Source organism: Pongo abelii, chromosome 6 (genome assembly GCF_028885655.2).
Source record: "Pongo abelii isolate AG06213 chromosome 6, NHGRI_mPonAbe1-v2.0_pri, whole genome shotgun sequence".
Taxonomy (NCBI): domain Eukaryota; kingdom Metazoa; phylum Chordata; class Mammalia; order Primates; family Hominidae; genus Pongo; species Pongo abelii.
The window spans coordinates 155,018,532-155,038,531 of NC_071991.2; the positions used below are offsets into that span (position 1 = coordinate 155,018,532).

The 20,000-nt window shown below is 55.4% G+C and overlaps 1 protein-coding gene across 6 annotated transcripts in view; it reads left to right on the forward strand.

The window, feature by feature from the left end:
* DNAJB6 (DnaJ heat shock protein family (Hsp40) member B6) overlaps window positions 1-19,667 on the forward strand; it is an 80,200-nt gene extending 60,533 nt beyond the window's left edge. For 3 of the 6 annotated variants that reach the window (XM_024249383.2, XM_054559091.1, XM_054559090.1), the window contains one exon: window positions 11,812-12,140. In XM_024249383.2, the coding sequence (XP_024105151.1) occupies window positions 11,812-12,125 (314 nt within the window). In that variant the 3' untranslated portion in view covers window positions 12,126-12,140. 6 annotated transcript variants of the gene reach the window in all.
* Window positions 19,668-20,000: the final 333 nt, after the last annotated feature.

Here is a 20,000-nt window from a genome sequence, read left to right on the forward strand (position 1 = left end):
GGGTCTGCCGTTCCAGGGCTGTTCGATGCCTTTGTATCTGCAGAGTGCAGACAGACAGCACTGCCTTGCCACATTGGAGTCTGTCCACCCTTGAGCTCCCTAGGAGTGAGAGCAGGGTCTTGCTGGGCCAGTCCCCAGTGCCTGGCACACATGAAATGTTTGAATGAGCCGATCTTCTGATGGGCCAGGCATGCATTTTTGGTTGTTTGAATAATCTGCAGTGTGTGAGTGGTATTCCTAATTTGTATAAGTAGGGACTAACCCCCCTCTCTCCCCAAAAAAAGTCAAAGAAAGGAGCAGTCTCCCCAGGGGCCTCGTGGATTGTGTGTATTTGGGAAAAGTGTGTTTTTTTTTTCCGCAGGAGTTTGTTTTCATCTGTGTGTTATCAGCCAGGCTCCTGCACTCCATTCAGACTCCATTTGGGGAAGAAACTGGAGCCTCTGATAAGATGGCCATGCCCGCGCGGCAGCTGCGGAACATTCCTCTAATAGCTTCTCGATGATTTCAGTGTGTTTTTGGCTTGGGGGGATGCTGGCAGATCTTGTTTCTGTTTTTAAATTTTATTTAACTGTGGTTACAAAACAGGATGTTTTCTGGTATATTTAGTTCCCCCAATAAGAAGAAACTTGAACTGTTGTAACCAGCCTACATTTTAGTAATTTATAAGGTTTAATATTTAATTCACGCACAGGAAGAAGCAGAAATTATACCCAAACAGTAAATTATCTATGGGCTGTAGAATTAGAAGTGACTTGTTTTTTCTACAACTAATGTGTATTGCCTTTTCTGTACAAATTGCTAAACTAAAATTGTTTAAACAATTAGTGGTAAATTTCCAAAGAAGAGTAATTAATGGTATTACATGGACAGTTTTAAAAGGCTATATAGAAAGATTTTAGAAAATGGTTGGCTTTCAGAAAGTGGTGTTGGCTCTCGGAGGGTGAGGCTGAACGGCAGTGAATGCCCTTTTTTGGTTTTAATTTGGGGAATTTTAGGTTAATTTGTGAGAAGTTGTTTTCTTAAGGATGTTTGTAGAAGTTCCACTGACACGTTTGTTGGGGGCTCTTGGTGTGAGATCTTGCACAAGTCAGGTTGCTTGACTGAAAGGTTCTCAGCAGCTTTTGCAGGGCGGGTCCCTGGGGTCCCCCGCCGTCCCCTGCCCTGTCTGGTGAGGCTCATGCCTAGAAGGGAGGTCTTTCCCCTCCTGATGAGTAGGTGGCAGGAAAGTGGCCCTGCCCCTGCTTGGTGCTAAAGAACAGCCCTGACCGCATGAGGACATTTTGACCAGTGCTGGTCCTCGTAGACCACAGGGGTTGCGTAAGGTTAGGATGGCATTTTCACTGCGTGTGATCCAGGTTTGTATCCTTGCCGTTGACCTACAGCTGCTTGCAGCGCTCAGTGCTGGGATGGCGGCACAGGTTTGCGGCCTAGCAGCAGTTGGCCGGGCCCTGCAGCCTGGGTGTTGAGTGGGCCGTGCCCTCGAGGCCTGAGTGCGGTGACATCACCTAACATACCCCTCTTGCTAAGCTGCGTGTGACTATATATCTATATATCTCTCTATCTATTTATATATATTTTTTGGAGATGGAGTCTCGCTCTGTCGCCCAAGCTGGAGAGCAATGGCACAGTCGTGGCTCACTGCAATGTCCACCTCCTGGGTTCAAGCGATTCTCCTGCCTTAGCCTCTGGAGTAGCTGGGATTACAGGTGCGCGCCACCACCCCTGGCTAATTTTTGTATTTTTAGTAGAGACAGGGTTTCACCATGTTGGCCAGGCTGATCTCAAAATCCTGACCTCAGGTGATCCGCCCGCCTCGGCCTCCCAAAGTGCTGGGATGACAGACGTGAGCCGCCGCACCCGGCCTGTATTTTGTCAGGAGAACATCAGCATGAGTTAAGTTTATGATGCAGGTCTTCAAAGTTTTTGCTTAGTTGGGGAAAGTGCAGTATTTTGTACCACCCAGTAAAGCCTTTGTAAAGCCAAAACATGAAGTAGATATTGATCACTAATAAGGTTTAATACAGTTGGTTTTGCCTTTTTTCGGTTTCTTTGTGAGCTGCAGTAACGGGAAAGCAAGTTCTAGGGAAGTGTGAGCATGAGGTGCTGGGATTCCTGGGTCCCCGCGCCTTCGTGTACGTGCTCGTGTGTAGGGAGGTCTGAGCATGGGAGATGCCCGGGTCCCCGCGCCTGCATGTATGTGCTCGTGTGTAGGGAGGTCTGAGCATGGGGTATGCCTGCGTCCCTGCGCCTTTGTGTACGTGCTCATGTGTAGGGAGGTCTGAGCATGGGGATGCCTGCGTCCTTGCACCTTCGTGTACGTGCTCGTGTATAGGGAGGTCTGAGCATGGGGGATGCCCGGGTCCCCGTGCCTTTGTGTACGTGCTCGTGTGTAGGGAGGTCTGAGCATGGGGGATGCCTGCGTCCCCGCGCCTTCGTGTACGTGCTCGTGTGTGGTGTGCCGTGATGCTTGCTCTGCAGCAGGCCTGCTGGTGGAGAGCTTTCACTGGCACCGAGCTCTTCTCCTCGGTGTGGCCGTTGGCTCCGTCCTGGTCATTCTTCCCTGTTAAGTGTTACTCTAAAGGTGGGTCCTAAACTTGGCAGGAGCTTCTAATGAGAAGGGGCACTTGATCCTCAGGTGAGCTGTGTTTAAGTTCTTGGCGCCGGAATTACCTTTGTCTTGCGGCCTTCACTGCTGGTGGTCTGTGTCTCCTCACCAGGCTCACCGCCAGCCTCTTGCGTGCGCCTGGCGCGTGTCAGCTGTGGGTCTGGGATGAAGCCCGGGTGGAAGTCGAGGGTGTTGATGCGGCACACAGGTCATGAGGCAGGCCAGGAACTGTGGGTGGGTGAGACGTGAGTGGGTCATGGATCTTTCTGGAAGTGAGTTGGTCACTGAACCCTGCAGAGGGGCCTAGGCACCAACTTTAGGTCACAAAGATGTGGAAGGCAGGTGGTGCTGGAGCCCCCACCCTGGCCAGCCCTTGGCTTGTTTCTGTGTGTGGCTGTGACCCCGGACTCTGGATTTCTAGGAAGCTGAAAAGGTTTGATGACCTCTTTCTGTCTTAAAGCGGGAGGTGAGGTAAAACCACTCCTGAGAGGGACTTACCCGCTGTGGTCCCCCCTTTGCTGAAGCCCCGGGTTTTGATGGTGCCGGCAGCTGTCGGCCTCCTCGCCTCTGATTGCTCTGGCCCACCATGAGCCCCTCACCTCCTGCAGGGCTTACTGTGACCTGGGCTGCTCCTCCTGTATCAAAGGATTGCTGGCGTCAGAGCTCTTCAGTCGCATACATGATTTATATAATTTATATTTCTTTTTTTTTTGAGAAGGAGTTTCACCCTGTTGCCCAGCCTGGAGTGCGATGGCGCCATCTTGGCTCGCCGCTACCTCCGCCTCCCGGGTTCAAGCGATTCTCCTGCCTCAGCCCCCCGAGTAGCTGGGATTACAGGCACGCGCCACCACGCTCAGCTAATTTTGTATTTTTAGTAGAGACAGGGTTTCTCCATGTTAGTCAGGCTGGGCTTGAACTCCTGACCTCAGGTGATCTGCCCGCCTCAGCCTCCCAAAGTGCTGGGATTACAGCGTGAGCCACCGTGCTTGACCTACCTAATTTATACTTCTTAAGCAGTGGAAAGAGCACAGAGACCTGTTCATATGGTGGATGTAGCAGTTTTTAAAAGTGAATGTAGATTTGAAGTCACGACATCTGTGTGAGAGTTTTTGGGGACACAGTTCAGCCTGTAATGGGAAGTAAATCAGGTGTAAAAATGTGTCAAGGTGAGTGGAACTAAGGGGAGAGAGCTGTGACGTGAAGCATTACGCAATAAAGAGATTGCTGCCTATTAGACAGAAACAGAGGTGGGAACAGGACCGAGGCGGCGTGAGTGTGCCCTGACCTCTGCAGCAGCGGCCCTCCTGCCGCCGTCTCCACGCGCCCTTCCCGGACCTGTTCAGTTCCGCAGCCGCGGGCCGGCGCCCCGCCTGCAGAGGCTGGCTCTTCCTGGATGTGGGCCCCTCAGAACGGTTGGAAGCCTGGAGCCCACAGGCTGCTTATCTTAGCAGAAGGCCTTGAGGGCTCCTTCCCCCGCGGTCGCTGTGACGGAGGGAGCGTGTCCGCTGTCTGTGGCTTCGGTTCTTCAGGCTGCTGTTGTGTTGAGAGTGGCTCTGCCGCACTCCACCTTGATAACTGGGTTTCATCCTCGTCATATTTTCTTATTTTTTATAGAGATGGGGTCTCCCTATGTTGCCCAGGCTGGTCTCGAACTCCTGGGCCCACGTGATCCTCCCTGCTTGGCCTCCCAGAGTGTGGGGATCCCAGGCGGGGTCCACCCTGGCCTTGTCCTCATTTTAAAGATGAGGGGACAGTGGAAGCACAGGGAAGGTGCCTCTTCTTCCCTGAGCTGCACCCCTTCCAGGGGCACCCATGCTTCCATGGGACTCATGCTGCCCGTGCAGTGGCGGGTGCAGCACAGTCCCACTGCTGAGCGGCTTGGCCTGCAGCGAGGCCCCCCCACCGGCCATGCTCTCCTGCTGGCCGTGGGGTGAAGGGGTTGCCTGTGGTGGCCACGGGGCCATGTGTGCTTTGAGCCTGGCGTCGTCATGCTATGCACGGTGTCCATCTCCATTCAGAGACAAGCACCTCCCAGGCTGGCCAGACCACTCACACCACCTCCACCTCTGTAGGCCTGAGGGAGCTGGGTCCCAGGGGAGGGTTGTGGGAGTGGCAGGAGAAGTAGCGATGTGTCTTGGGGAGTCACCATTTCTTCCATCCCAGGGGCCTACGGTGCATGAGTAGTCCCAATTTAAAACAAATAAGGAATATGGGGCCTGTGGTTTCTTATTTAAAGTAAGCCACTCTTTGGCCCCTGCACTTTTCCAGGACAGGGTAAACCGGAATGTTGTTAGAATCGGGAGCAGTCATCACCGTGGGCCACGGAGAAAGTCCACGGACCTCCACTTTCTCCATCAGCCTTCTGGTCTGCCTTCGTACTGTGAACCAGGAGTATCTGAGACCGTCTCAGTCAGTGTAGAAAGTTTATTTTGCCGAGGTTGAGGATGCTCCCGTGACACAGCCTCAGGAGGCCCTGACGACAGGTGCCCGAGGTGTTCGGGGCACAGCTTGGTTTTATGCATCTCAGGGAGACATGAGGCGTCCCTACACGCAAGATGTACGTTCCGGAAAGGGGACAGCTGGACGTGGGGTCGGGGGTTTCTGGGTCATAGGTGGATAAGACAAATCATTGCATTCTATGAGTCTCTGATCAGCCTTTCACTGAATACACAATCCACATGTGAGAGGGGGTAGGGGAAGGGCCACGTGTGCCTTAGTCTGGCTCAGTGAGACAACAGGGCAGAGGAAGCAGTCAGATACGCGTTTGTCTCGGGGGAGCAGAGGGATGAGTTTGAGTTCTGTCCTTTGTCTGCACCTGTGAAGGTAAGCTGTCCACTGACATTGCCAGGGTGAAATCCCACACAACTGCTCTAGGGTAAAGATCTTGAGCCCCACAGGGAATTCCGTTGTGCACAAATTGTGAGGGAGGTGTGTGGCTTTTTTGTTTTGTTTTGTTTTTGAGACATTGCCTCACTCCTGCTGCCCAAGCTGGAGTCCAGTGGTGCAGTCTCAGCTCGCAGCAACCTCTGCCTCCTGAGCTCACGTAAAGCCTCCTGAGTAGCTGGGACTACAGGCGTGCATCCCTGCGCCCTGCTGTAGCCACCTTCTTTAGGAATAAAATGGGAGGCAGGTGTGCCCGATGCAGTTCCCGGCTTGCTTTCTCCCTTTAGCTGAGGGATTTTGGGGTCCTGAGATTCATTGTCCTTTCACAATACCTTGTTTCCCAAATGAGCAACCAAGGAGAGCGGTTATACTTGCCCTGGGGCTTTAGGGGGAAGCGTGGCCCACCCTGTGTGGACTCGCAGCAGAAGCAGAGGCTGCTCCAGAGACTGCGGTGCCTTCCTGTCCACCCTGACCCAGGAGCGTCAGTGTTGAGTGAGGGGCACTGGCTGTTTCTTGAGGGTGGGAAGGAACACCTTTTCAGCCTACTGTGCAGGGTTTTTTTTTAAGGCAGGATTTCTGTTACCCAGGCAGGAGTGCAGTGGTGCGATCACAGCTCACTGCAGCCTGGAACTCCCAGGCTCAAGCCATCCTCCCAGCTCACCTCCCCGAGTAGCTTAGACTACAGGCATGCACCACTACGCCTGGCTAATTTTTTCTCTTTTTTTTTGTAGAGATGGGGTCTCACTATGTTGCCCAGGCTGGTCTCAAACTCTTGGGCCCAAGTGATCTTTAGCCTCCACTTTAGCCTCCCAAAGTGCTGGGATGACAGGTGTGAGCTGCCACTTCCAGCCCTACTGTGCAGTTTTTTTCTTTTTCTTTTTTTGAGACAAAGTCTTAATCTGTCAGGCTGGAGTGCAGTGGTGCGATCACAGCTCACTGCAGCCTTGAACCCCCTTGGCTCAAGTAATTCTCCCACCTCAGCCTCCAGAGTGACTGGGACTGTAGGTGTGCAACAGCGCACTGGGCTAATTTTTGTGTTTTTTTGTTTTTTTTGTTTTTTGATAGAGATGGGGTCTGTCTTTTTTCTTTTTCTTTTTTTTTTTGGTAAGGAGTCTCGCTCTGTTGCCCAGCCTGGAGTGCAGTGGTGCAGTCTTGGCTCACTGCAACCTCTGCCTCCCAGGCTCAAGCGATTCTCATGCCTCAGCCTCCCGAGTAACTGGGGACTACAGGCATATGCCACCACACCCGGCTAATTTTTGTATTTTTAGTAGAGATGGGGTCATGTTGCCCAGGCTGGTCTCAAACTCCTGACCTCAAGTGATCCGCCCACCTCGGCCTCTTAAAGTGCTGGGATTATAGGCGTGAGCCACCGCGCCCGGCCCAGATGGGGTCTTTCTGTGTTACCCAAGCTGATCTCAAAGCTAAGCTGTTCTCAAACTCCTGGGCTTAAGTGATCTTCCTGCCTCAGCCTCTCAAAGTGCTGGGATGACTGGTGTGAGCCACTGTGCCAGCCTGTGCAGTGTTTTTAAAAGGATTGGTGTAACAGTAACTTGTGTGAACACATTGATGTGGTCTGGGCCCTTCCCCGCATGAAAGGACTGATGGAATCCTCAGAACTGCAGGCATGTTGAGCGCCAGAAGCAGGGTCCTTGGGTCACTGACAGGCCAGCCTTGGTGGACACGTGCTGCAGAACACTGCCTCCAGGTCCTCCCGCATGTGGGACGCGGCGATGGCAGAGATAAGGTGATGTGGCAGGGAAATCCTGAATCACACAAGGACGTGTTGTGCAATAGCTGCATGAGCTCTAGCAGGATGTTCGAGAGAATGTCCTGGGGGCTCTTTGCCATGGGAGAGGGTGTTGCTGTGGGAAGTGTGCTGAGTTGTGTGTTCCCCGGCCCTCTGCGTGGCGCCTGCTTCCAGGCTGTGCGTGAGGCTGGCTTGTTCCGTCCTGGGATGCTGGCAGGAGTGCGGGTCTGTGCATTCCCAGATCTTGTGAGGAGCATCAGCAGCCCCAGCTCCTTCCTCCTCATGGTGAGTGGGAGGCGAATGGGCCAGGGTGCTGGGTTTCCAAGAACACCTGCCTTGCTCTCTGTGGGGATCCACAGAGTTCACGCAGTGGCCCCGTCAGCCCTGAACACGGAGAGCCACTGCCTGTGAGGCCCTGGGGGCATGTCTGGAGAGCCTGTCATGGCATGGAGCTCACCGTGCGGTCTCCTGGGACCTTGAGAGACTGCACCAGGCTGCATCCTGCGCCAATTAAACCCGAACCTCAGGGCTGATCCCGTTGTGGCCAGGAGGCAGATCGGATAATGCTGGGCCTGGAAGGGACAGGGAGGCCGAGTCCGAGGCGAGGGCTGTGGGGTGGTGCTTGTTCCGGTTCTCCTGCAGTTGGTCTGTCCGTCCTGCCTGCTGTGACTGCTCTCCAGCCACTTTTCTCTTTTTCATTTTTCTTGCTGGAAAGCTGTAAAAGGCAGTGGGGTGGGAATGCTCCATCCACAGTGTAGGTTAGAACCTTGGAGGTGATGGCTTCGCCTGGCGGTGACGTGAACAGAGCCTCCAGCAGTGCCGGGTGTGTAGCCGGGGCAGCTGCAGCAGGAGGACACCCAGAGCCTTGGCTCTGAACAGATAGAACCATCGAGACCGAATCGGGCAGTCCTCCTGTTCAGACCAGCTGTGTGTCCCTTTTGTCAGGCAGCTGATGACCCCTGCTGGCACATCTGCCTCCCAGCCGTGAGGCGGCCGCTCCCTGTCCATGCTGGCAGTGCACTGTGCCCACGGGAAGCTTGGTGTGGGGGTTTGGAGCAGCAGCACGCTGCGTGACTCCCCAGGTGATGCCAGGGAGATCTGGATAAGGAGGTCCTCATCTCCACCTTCATCTTCTTTCCTCAAGTCACTTTTCCTGGCACCTCACTAACCATGAGGTTTCACGGGAACCTTGGGGAGTCCCTTGTGTGCTTGGCCTGGGGACACAGGACTGTGTTGGACCGCTGGGGCCAGAAGCGTTTTTCTAGAGACCAGACCTAAGCAGCTGCTGTCCACCTGCCACGTGTGCCAGCCCCAGCCCTCCTCCCAAGTGAGTGGGGGAGGGAGGCTTCTGGGTGTTGCCGGGACCTGGCCGGGGGCGGAGCGGCTGAGCCGTGCAGGAAAGGATGGGGTGCAGGCATCTGCAGGAGCCAGGCTGCCCTGTGGATGTGGCCGTGGAGCCTGCACCTTTCTCCCCCAGTCACTCCAGGGCTGCTCTGAGCCCGCAGCCGGCCAGCTCAGCGGCCCGGGGTTGGAAGGAATGCAGCGTCCATGCCTGCCTGGCAGCCTCAGCCGGGAGGAGACGACGCAGGGAGCTTTGGACGCTGCAGGTGTCTTCAATATTCATTTTCAAAATATCAGTCTTAAGTCTCAGCGGGGCCTTTTTCTAAACAGACGGTAAATACAAAACCTCCCCCAGAGCAGCTCTGAAGGCAGCACGTTTCTCTTTCTCTGAGGTGGGAGGAGGCCGGGCTTTGAGGGCAGGAAGCCCTGGTCGAGGCTGGACCCGAAGCCTGGCCCTCCCCAGGCAATGGCAGCCCCGGCTGACCCACAGCGCTCTGAAGACAGGTCCTCGGACACCCGCCCGGGGGCGCGTTTTCACCTGCGGACGACGGGTGCGGGGGACAGCTGGGAGGTGGGGGGGTCCCAACCGCAGCTGAGCTGGAAGTGCAGAATTTCAACTGGCAGCGAGACTGGGCTTTCCAGAGCCAGGATGAGCCAGGATGTGTGGGGTTACCCTGCCCCCATTTTCCCTCCGCGTGGAGTGAGGCGGGTGAGCGGCTCACGCTTGGCTCTGAAACTCCCCAGGCACCAGGGTGTGTGACTGGGCCAGGCAGGGGGCGGCTCTTCTGGCAGCAGTCACGAGCTCACACTGCATTGCTGTGCCCGGGGACGACTTCACAGCTATGGATATTTAGGATCCAGTTCAGTGTGTCACACACCAGAAACTTTAAATTTCTTTCTCAAATGTTCTACATTAGTTGGCAAAGTATAATTCTTAAAAGTCATGGCGGAGTATTGGGTGCGATCCTCCCGGAGGCAGGAACAGGCTTGGCACCGGCAGGTTCTGGTTGGCCCTTTGCTGCCGTGTGCGTGGGTCCCCTCGTATCTCCTCTCTCCCTCCAAGGTGGGACATGGTACCCTGGGAGCACCTGTGCCGAGTCTCTCCTTGGTGTCGAAGGGGCTGGGATGGCCCAGGGTCCACAGGTGTCACCAGGCAGCCTGCAGATGCTTCTCGGCGATGCGGCCTCTTTGAGTTTCAAGGTCAGATCTGGAAGCCACGTTGCCACACAACAGCAAGTTCGCAGCACTGTCTCCATGTGTCCCGCTCTCCTGCCAGGGTCCAGGCAGCTGGGAAACAGCTTGGTTTGCTGAGAAGCCACGTCTCGGTGTCCCTGTCCCAGAGCCCTCCTCGCTCCCAGCCTGCAACTGGGGTCCGGTCAGCGGGCCCTGGCATGTTTCCTCCTGCCGCGGGCGCGCTCAGGAAGTGCTGTGTGTGCATGGCGCCCGCGTGCACGGCCTGTGTGCTGGGTGCTGTTTTCCTTCACTCACGTCATAGAATCGCAGACAGCAGCCCTGCCACCTGTTCATTCTGCAGGTGAGCACGCGGAGTTCCCAAGGGGAGAACTGGCCCCGGGCTGGGTGACCCCTCTCAGCTCAGCAGTTCCGTGTGATGCTGAGAGATGTGCGTATGTTCTTCTGGTACAGCCATCTCAGCAGGGGTCCTGGGGTCCCCTGGCAGGACGTGCGGGCCGGGTGTTGACAATGGGGTGTCATAGGTGAAGCCTCACAGCCTGCGTTTACGGTGCTTGGTTAAATGGTCCCCAAAATCACGTTTCTATGTTCCAAGTGTGGGGAAATAGGATTGGAGTAGAAGGTGACATCTGAGGCCTGTGCCTCCTCTTGGGTTTGCTGAATTCCAGAAATGATTGAGCCCTGTGGGTGCCGTGCTGCAGCTTTAGGGTTTTGTGAGGATTGCCTTCCCCTCTGGGGACACACAGGCTCCAGGTTGCGAGTTGCCCGGGTCTTGGTGTTCCTTGGAGATGAATTTCTGCACTTGTGTGGGGGGTCTTCCTTAGGCGAGCATCACCATCGTGGTCTCCAAGGACCAGAGCTTGGCCTGAGGGGACAGCCTGAGAGCAGGCTCCTTCCTGACCTCGGAGCCGGTTCTCTCCGTTGTGGGTGAGCCACATTTGAGCTCCTGGGGGCAGGCCCTGGGCCTGGCACTCAGCACTGGAAGTGGTGTATAGGCCAGTTTAATTGGAGAAGCTCCTGAATGTCCATCGATCTGTCAGTCCGTTGGGTTTCAGGCGCATTTCAATGGCTGAGTGCTCCTTAGTGCTTGCGGGGAAGCGAGGAGGACGGGACCACCCCTGGCGTAAACTCTCTGCTGTGCCACGGGAGGGGTCTGCCTTGCTTTACATCTGTGCAGGGCTCGAGGCCCGAAGTGCTGGGTGCGACACGTTTTAGGCACATTTTAGAGTTTGCAGAGGGACGAGGAATCCCACCACCTGCGGCCTCGCACGCTTGCTCCTGGAGCTCTGATGGAGCTGCCTCCCTCACATCCATGCGGTGACTGCCACTCAAACTTTGAGAATCACAGTGGAGATCATTCTGTGAATATTGTTTTCTTGTTTTTATTCCTCGTATCCATCAGAGTTCAAAACATTTTTTCTATATTTTTTTTAATGCATGGCCTTCCAATGACTTTTTCTGTATTTCAAAAGATTAATAAAAGCACAACTTTTCAGAGCGTTGAGGAGCCGGCCCGTCTTGGGTGTGTGTGTTGTTGTGGGGCCAGAGCTGGAGCTGCACTGGAGTGGCTGGGATGGCTGCCACAGATTTATTTCAGCACGAGGCGGAGAGGGGATGTCCTCTGTGTATGGACTCTGAGGATGAAATCGCCAGCTGGACCCAGAACCTTTTTTCCCCAGGGTGGCCCAGCTGGCTGGTTTTGACAGTGAACTTGTCAGCCCTGGACCGTGATTTCAGTGGGGCACACTCACTCTTGGAAGAGGCGTGTGGACTGTGCCAAAGCTGGTGGGTGGGGCGGGGAGCCGCTTCTTCCAGGAGACAGAGAGGGGTGATTTTCAGATGACTCACTTTTTTCCCACTCTTGGAGGATTAAGTTCTGGCCCCAGTGGTGCCACTGAAGAAAGGAGATGACCTCTTTCTCCTCCCCAGAGATGACGCGTCTGGATTCAGGGAAATCGTGCGGCCAGCTTCCCTCCCTCTGCTCTGGATGGGGGCCGGCCGCCACCGCTCACTCACGGCTGTCTCTCTCCCGCTGTGCCTGCAGGTGTGGCCGACGAGGATGCCCTCGCTGAGGAGTGCATGCGGAGAGGCCAGAACGCCCTGCCAGCCCAGCCTGCCGGCCTCCGCCCGCCGAAGCCGCCGCGGCCTGCCTCGCTGCTGAGACACGCGCCTCACTGTCTCTATGAGGAGGAGGGCGCGCAGGACCGACCTCGGGCACCCGGGCCCTGGGACCCCCTCGCATCCGCAGCAGGTGTGCAAAGGGAGGCAGCCGTGGAGCAGGCGCAGAGTGAGACTTCTCTGGGTGCCAGAGGACAGCGACGACACAAACCGCGCCTGTGCTGCTGTGTTCTGACCTGAGCGGGCGTGGGCGGTCGGGCGGGGCGGGAGGAGGTAGCTTCGCTCTGCTCCTCGCCCGCTCGCAGCGCCCCACGCCACGGGGGCTCCAGGCCCCCCCACCGTTAAAACGGGGTCCGCGTGTCCTGTACACAGTGTGTTGCTCCGCAAAGGATGACAGAGCTGCCACGGCAGTGCGAGGTGCTGCTTTTACCGTAGACGTGCCTTTTCGTAGCTTTCAGCGTAGAGCTTGAGGCCTGTGGCTTAGGCCAGGTGGTCTCGTGCTGGTGGGGTCTGCATCTGCCCCTGCTCCTCCATCAGCTTCACCTTCTCGTGCCTTCTTCTGCGCTGGGTGCAGAACAAAAGACCCCCTCAAGTCAAGCCGCCTTGTGAAGCGTAGTCTGCCCGCCCACCCACCGTGGGGTTCTTGGCCGCCCTGCCCTCCTCCCACCCCTTAGGGAGCCGGATAGTCTCTGAAGTGAGTGCCCCGGAGAAGTTCTGGGTCACCCTGAGGACGTGCTGTGCATGTAGGCTTGGCCCTGACTGCGTCCTGAAGCCCAGGGTCCGTGTAGTGTGAATCGTGCGTCTATTGGAAGTATTTGTGCCGCTTCTGGTTCTTACCGCGCGCAGTGAGGTGACCCTAGCCGCTCATGTCGTGCAGGAAGACATGGATGGCTGATCTCTGGGTTTGGGGGACGGAAGCGGATGTCGTGAGGTTACTTCTGTGAACTTGGGCCGAACAGCACTGTCTAAGCAGGACATGAAAAGAAGCGGGGAGCGTTTCTCCTTTTCCCTTCATGGAACTTTCTATTGAAAAATTAGCCCCTTCCAGTCCTTCTCGGTTGAAGCACAGTTGCCGGTTACGCTTCCGAGGAGGACGGAACGTGCACCCCCACCCGTGAGAGCCTCAGGACGTGCCGCCTGTGGGTGGGCACAGCAGGCCCTCCAGCCGGCCGCCCACCTGCCGTGCTGCACTCGCCTTTGCCGTGTGAGTCTGTGCTGTGTCATTGAGTGACAGACAGACGCAGTTGCAGGCTGCATGTACCCAGAAAGAACTCCGCCTTCACTGAGTGGGGTGGGGGAGGCTCCCCAGGATCCCTGCACTGAGCGGGGTCGGGGAGGCTCCCCAGGATCCCTGCATTGAGCGGGCGTGGGGGAGGCTCCCCAGGATCCCTGCACTGAGCGAGCGTGGGGGAGGCTCCCCAGGGTCCCTGCACTGAGCGGGGTTGGGGAGGCTCCCCACGGTTCCCTGTACTGAGCGGGCGTGGGGGAGGCTCCCCAGGGTCCCTGCACTGAGCGGGGTTGGGGAGGCTCCCCACGGTTCCCTGTACTGAGCGGGCGTGGGGGAGGCTCCCCAGGGTCCCTGCACTGAGCGGGGTTGGGGAGGCTCCCCACGGTTCCCTGTACTGAGCGGGCGTGGGGGAGGCTCCCCAGGATCCCTGCACTGAGCGGGGTCGGGGAGGCTCCCCAGGGTCCCTGCACTGAGCGGGCTTGGGGGAGGCTCCCCAGGGTCTGTTGTGCGCTCCTGGTACTGGAAGGTCTGAGGGCCGTAGGGAGGGCGCACTGTTTGTCGATGGGTCTTTGCAAGGTGCAGGATAGAGCAGGGTCGTAGCTGTAGTGTCCCCGAACCACTGGGTTTAGGCCACCGGAAGCCTGGCCTGCAAGGGGCCTTGTGATTTCGCAGGCCCCGAGAACGTGGTGTGCAGGTGTGGGCCGCCTGGGGGAGCCATGTTTAAAGTGCGGTGAGGCTCCTGGAACAGCACCCACCGCAGGCCCGAGGCCACACCTGCATATCAGAACTGGGCCGGCCTTCTCCTTCCGGGCCGGCAGCGCCTGTGGCTATGGCTGTGGGCGGGACTGATATGGGCAGGCAGGCGCTGTTCTCCCCACGCCTCACGGCTTTGCCAGTTTGTATCCTCGGCTTCCCTGCCATACACCGTTTCTGAGGGGGGAAAACTGGTTGACTGCTGAATCCCAACACAAATCCTTACAGCAAAGAGGCCAGTGATGGCTTTTTTTTCTACCCGGATCTTCTTTGTGGATCTTCCGTCCTGCGGCTTTTCCTCTCATTTGTTTCCCTTTTTTTAATCGCTTCATGAGATCTTGAAGATACCAAAGTAACCATCAAAGATTTAAAGACGTGATTTTTATACGAATATATAATGAACACATGTCAGAGACTTTTACTTAAGTTCTTATTGAGAGATGACAAAGCTGACTCAAAGGATGAGTCAAGAAACCGCTGCAGAGTTGGAGACAGAACTGGAGTGAAATTGCAAAGCAGGATGGTTTTGGTCTCCGCAGAGGCCATTTGCGACTCACTTACCAACTCCGGTGTCAGGGCGCTCGCTGGTGGGTGACAAGGAAGAGGTTGAGCAAGCCTCCGCCCCTGCAGGCTTGCTCATTGTATAGGGATCAGAGCACCTGCACCACCAAATCCGAACAACTGTACATGCTTACAGACAAGGGCACGTGCTGGTGTGGGAGTAACAAAGTCACACGGGTGCAGACCCCTTAGCTCCAGCCTGCCGGGTGTTCTGACGCGTGGACTTTGTAGCGATAACACAGGCTCCTGAGTCAGGATACTGGTTTGCTGCATTTCTGCGTCACTGAAGGTCTCGCTTTCCCCAAAGCCCCTTGTCACAGAAAACCCATGACTCTTGGCCAGGCCTCTGGGTGCCTCGAAGATCCCACTATCATCTTTTTGCGGGATTTGCAGTCCTGGGCAAGGTTCCTGTAAAAGGAATACAGTGAGGAGACCAGCCATCTGGCAGTATTGATGGCCCCCGCTTTGGCCTCCAGCCGTCTGACCGGTCCCCGAATCAAGCAGGTCCTATCGGAGCTCCTAGGAGTGAGTGAGCTTCCACTCACGGAGTCACAGCCTGGTGTGCAGCCCCCAGGCCTGGGCAGTTCTAGGGTATGGTTTTTCTTAGGCTGGAAATGAGCTCTCACTTGAGATGCACCCCTCAAAATACTGAACATACTGCTTCTGTGAGAATTTCCCCTCCTTGTGTCTGGTGTGATTGACAACGGGTGCAGCCAGTGGAAGCAGGAATGTTGGGGAGCGCGGGGTGCAGGGGGTGTCCCTGTCCCAGTCAGTGGAGCGGCGGGTCGGCAGGGAGTGCCTGTCCCTGCTGTGCGGTGCAGGGTTCCCGTGGCTGGTATTTGCCGCTGTGTGGAGTCCTCAAACCCAGCGCTCGCCCTGCCTTTGTTCAGAGGACAGAGGCACCACCGGGGACCCACCGGATACTCACTCAGGCTTTGGAAAGGCCGAGTGATGTTTTGTGTTTGTGAATTCCACACTTACTGTAGGAATATCAAGAAGACATAACTGTTAAAATAGGAAAAGTAAAATTACTGAACAGGAAAGAAAGAATAAAGCAGGTCCTTTATTTTTTTGGCTGAGGAAAGCAGCCTGCCCTGGAACGCTGTAGAACGTCTCCCTTTTTGCAAAGCACAGCATGGAGCTCTCGGAACTGAAGATGGGAATCTAACCCTGCCCTCAGCTTTCAACAGCTCGAAGTTTCTTTTTAATGAAACTAATTTGTGTATTTATACTTAAGGGTTTTCAACGTTTCCAGAAGTCGTTTTCTATCAGGACAAGTTTTTAAGTAGTCGCTGGTGGGAGAGCGTGCCTCTGTGGACTGTGCCCGAGGCTGGCGGTCCCACGAAGGCCCAGAGCCCACGAGCCGGTGCCCAAGGCCATGTCTGTGATTTGCAGGAGGTTCAGGTGACAGGAAGGCCTGCTCTGTTTTTCTCACTTCAATTTTGGACTTTTTTTTTTTTTTTGAGACAGTCTCGCTCTGTCACCCAGGCTGGAGTGCAGTGGTGTGATCTCGACTGACTGCAACCTCCGCCTCAAGGGTTCCAGTGATTTTCCTGCCTCAGCTCCTGAGTGGCTGGAACTACAGGCGCTTGCCACCACGTCTGGCTTATTTTTGTATTTTTAGTAGAGATGTGGTTTCTCCATGTTGGACTGGCTGGTCTCGAACTCCTGATCTCAGGTGATCCCCCCGCTTCAGCCTCCCAAAGTGCTGGGATTACAGGCATGAGCCACTGCGCCCAGCAATATTGGAGTCTTGAAGAACACTGGAAAGTGGTTTCCTTGTAGCGGACCGCCCCTCCCCCACCATCCCGGCAGCCCCAGGGCGGGTGAGGGTGACTGCAGTGTGGTCACCTCAGGCTTTCAGTCCTTAACTCATAAAGGACCAGCGGCAGCAGTTGCTTTAAAGGAGCTCCATTACTCCCTTTGTTTTGGGGTCTTGGTAAAGTTTGCTTTGCTGAAGCAGAGGAACCGCAGGCGGTGCTGACCCCCCCCCCCCCCATCCCACAGGGTCCCTTGGGTCCCAGGGCCCGAGGATCCTCTGAGGGGCACAGCCTCCAAGAGCTGGCTCTGCCCAGGCCGCGCTCCACAGTCGGGGCGGCTCCCCGCATGCTGCTCGGGACGGGGATCTCCTGGCTTCCTCCCGCTTCCTTTCCTCTGCGTTTTCCGCAGAGCCGCCTCCCTGCTTTGGAAGCAGGTACTCAGCGGCCTCTGCAGCCGCCAGCGGCACACAGGCCTCTCTGTTCTTTCTTTCTTTCTGTAACCGTAACTTGAGGCACATTTCCTAAACATGCAGCATGGAACAGCTGGCGGTTCACAGAATGCGCATCTCGTGCTGCCCCCGTAGGGCGCTTAGGACGCGCTCCGCTAGCAAGGAAGGTGGCAGCCTCCACTGTGCATGGGTCACAGGCGAGCGTGGTGTGGTGTGGTTGTGGGTGGGGTGTGGACTGGATCTGCAGACTTGTCCCTCTCTCGTGGAGAGCTGTCGGGGTCCAGGCAGTGCTCAGTGGTGAGAGCTACAGCACATTTGAAAGTCCACATGTGTTTGCCTCACTGTGGTCCAGGACATGCGTGAGCCACACTCAGTGGACTTGCACCTGTGACATGTTGGTCAGCGTGGCGGCCGTCAGCTGGGCGTGGAATGCATCTGATTGGAGCCCGGCACCCGGCCCACCATGACTGTGATTCTCTGGGGCGAGTCCTGAGTGTGGGCAGGGCCTCAGGCCGCCGAGAGGGCTGTGAGCAGGCTCCTTCCTGTGAGGCAGGATGCCACCACGTGAAGTTGTGTGGGACCTTCAGAGAGTTCTGGCAGGTCGAGGGCCTGTGCGTGTGGGACCCAGGCCTGCCCTGCCTGCTGCCAGCCATGTTCCCTGTGCCCAGTCATGTTGACAATTGTGGCCAAATTCAACATCAGGCCTGTTTCCTGCACCCACGTTGGCACACACTGAGTTCAAGACAATTTCTGCAGAAATGAATCCAGAGGTGTTTATTTCTGGCACGTTGGATCAGATGTTCAGAGGGTGGGCGTCTTTCTCCGTGCACTTCAGCTGGATCAGTCAGTGTCAGCCATTGACTTTAGCAACAGGGAAATGAAAGACTTTCCTCAATAAGAAATGGGACTTTCTCACGCTGGATGGCACAGAGCCCGCAAATGTGAGGCCGGTCCACACCAAGGCTTTGCCTGCAGAAAGGCTGCACTGTGGACACCCTCCCCACAGGTGGGCACGCCTTTGCGCAGGCCCAGTGTGCGTTCTGAAGGAGAGCCCAGGGTGGGGTTCCGGCACTGAGGTGCAGCTGTGCCCAGGGTGGGCTTCTAGCTCTGCCGCCGGGCGGATCTCGGATAGGTCCCAGGGTGGGCTTGTAGCTCTGCCGCTGGGCAGAACTCGGGTAGGTGGGAGTCCTCAGGGTGAGCTTATAGCTCTGCTGCTGGGCGGAACTCGGGTAGGTCCCAGGGAGGGCTTGTAGCTCTGCCGCTGGGCGGATCTCGGGTAGGTCCCAGGGAGGGCTTGTAGCTCTGCCGCTGGGCGGATCTCGGGTAGGTCCCAGGGTGGGCTTGTAGCTCTGCCGCTGGGCGGATCTCGGGTAGGTGGGCGTCCTCACTTCTCTGCAGGGCGGTGAAGCTCTCTGGGTAGTGTGAGCAGTTCTCAACGTGCACCTTGGAAAGTCAGCGCCCGTTTTGAGGTTTAGGTGTGGCTAAGATAGACGACTTCATTTTGTTGCTTTTTATTCGTAACATGGGGAGATATTTAGAAAACATGTTTGGCTCTTGCTGGGGAAGCAGTGCTGTTCCGCACAGTGTTTTACAAGCCGTGTTTCCTTAGGATTGAAAGAAGGTGGCAAGAGGAAGAAGCAGAAGCAGAGAGAGGAGTCGAAGAAGAAGAAGTCAACCAAAGGCAATCACTAGACCGGACTTGGCACGCGGTGCACCCCCAGACGCTGGCGCTCCACCGTGCTCGGCATGCGGTCGTGCACACGCGCTAGGTAGCAGCGTCGGTCAGGACTGTCTCGAGGCCACACTCGCTCGGCAGGATTATGCGATCACGGATCAGTCAGAGCAGGGTCAGGAGACGGGGCTGACGGCATGGGTGGCGGGGATAGACGTTTGGGACGTGGCCGCGACTCTCTGCTTCTCTCCAGCTCTCAATCTGTAGCATTTTCCTCTAGTGCTTCCGGATCCTCTTCATTCTTTTCGGCTACTCAACCACTCCGCATGCTGCTGGAATATTTCTAGCTTTAGAAGTACAGTAGGGCGCAGATGGCTAACTGAGTAACATTCATGAAATGAGGCTTTCTGTGGCGGCGTAGTGTTTGGAATTAGAAGGTGATTCAGTAGAGTGTAACTTAGAGAATATTGCAAGTGACACATTGAATCCTGCCCATCAGGGCAGCTTTTCCTCCGAGCAATCCGGCCACACGAATAGAAGGCTGTCGTGAATCACATCACATGGAAAATCATTCCTTCTGTTTACTCTTTTAATTTTCATCCTCTGCAGGTAGTGCAAATTCAACTTCAAATATGGTGTAGGTTTTGCTAGATTCCATATTTTTTCCTTGGATTTTTGCTAATTATTTTTAGCAAAAAATTTTTGCTTAGCGGCACCCTCCCTAGTGTCCATGGGTTAGGGCCGTGCTGGGGAAAACGGGCCCGTATTTACACACGTGCAAAACACCCAGAGACGGCACAAGGAGGTTGAACTAATGTTTCAGTTCGCGAACACTGACTCCTTACGAAAGTCACTTCGTTCTAACTAGATGTGCCCACTTCTGGTCATTATTTCGTTTGCATGATGTATTGCTTCTTCACGTTTTGTTTTTATTGAGCACATAGTAGACTTCCAGGGCTGCCTTTACTTCTTCCCTGCACGCCCCCTCCCAGTGACTTTCCTTCCCTTTCACATGAGGATCTGCTGTTCATGTTGCTTTCTCCTTTGTCCTCTTGGACTTGAGGGCATTGTGAAAAGCTTTGCTGTGATTTAAAAATGCCAGCAATTTTAATCTAGTAGTGTTGAAGCTGGGAATTTTTTGGCGCAATCCATATAGCAGTGACCCAGGCTTGGGAGCCAGAAACAAGTGTGACCTGTGATTTTATTTAACACAACTGTTGCCAAAGAGTTGGCTTTGTTTATTTGGTTTTGGTGGGGAGAGGAGTGGTATTTGATGCTTTCTGTGGACAATGTAACCCTAAACACATCATGTATTTTAAGTGCCACCTGCATAAATAAAACATAAGCATATTGAATGCAGCTCGCCTGCCGTCCTTTGTAAGCGCCAGTAAGTTGCACTGTTAAGACTGATTAAAAATAAAAGCAATTCTTCGACATTACAATTATGAAGGATAAAGTGTTTTGCAGGCAGAAGCCTTGCTTCTGAAATGCGTCACTGTAAGGTGAAAACATGACTTTAAAGCTAACACCCCTGGCTGGGCAAAGCGACTCACGCCTGTAATCCCAGCACTTTGGGAGGCCAAGGTGAGCAGATCACCTGAGGTCAGGAGTTCAAGACTAGCCTGGCCAACATGGTGAAACCCCATCTCTACTAAAAATACAAAAAATTAGCCGGGTGTGGTGGTGGGCACC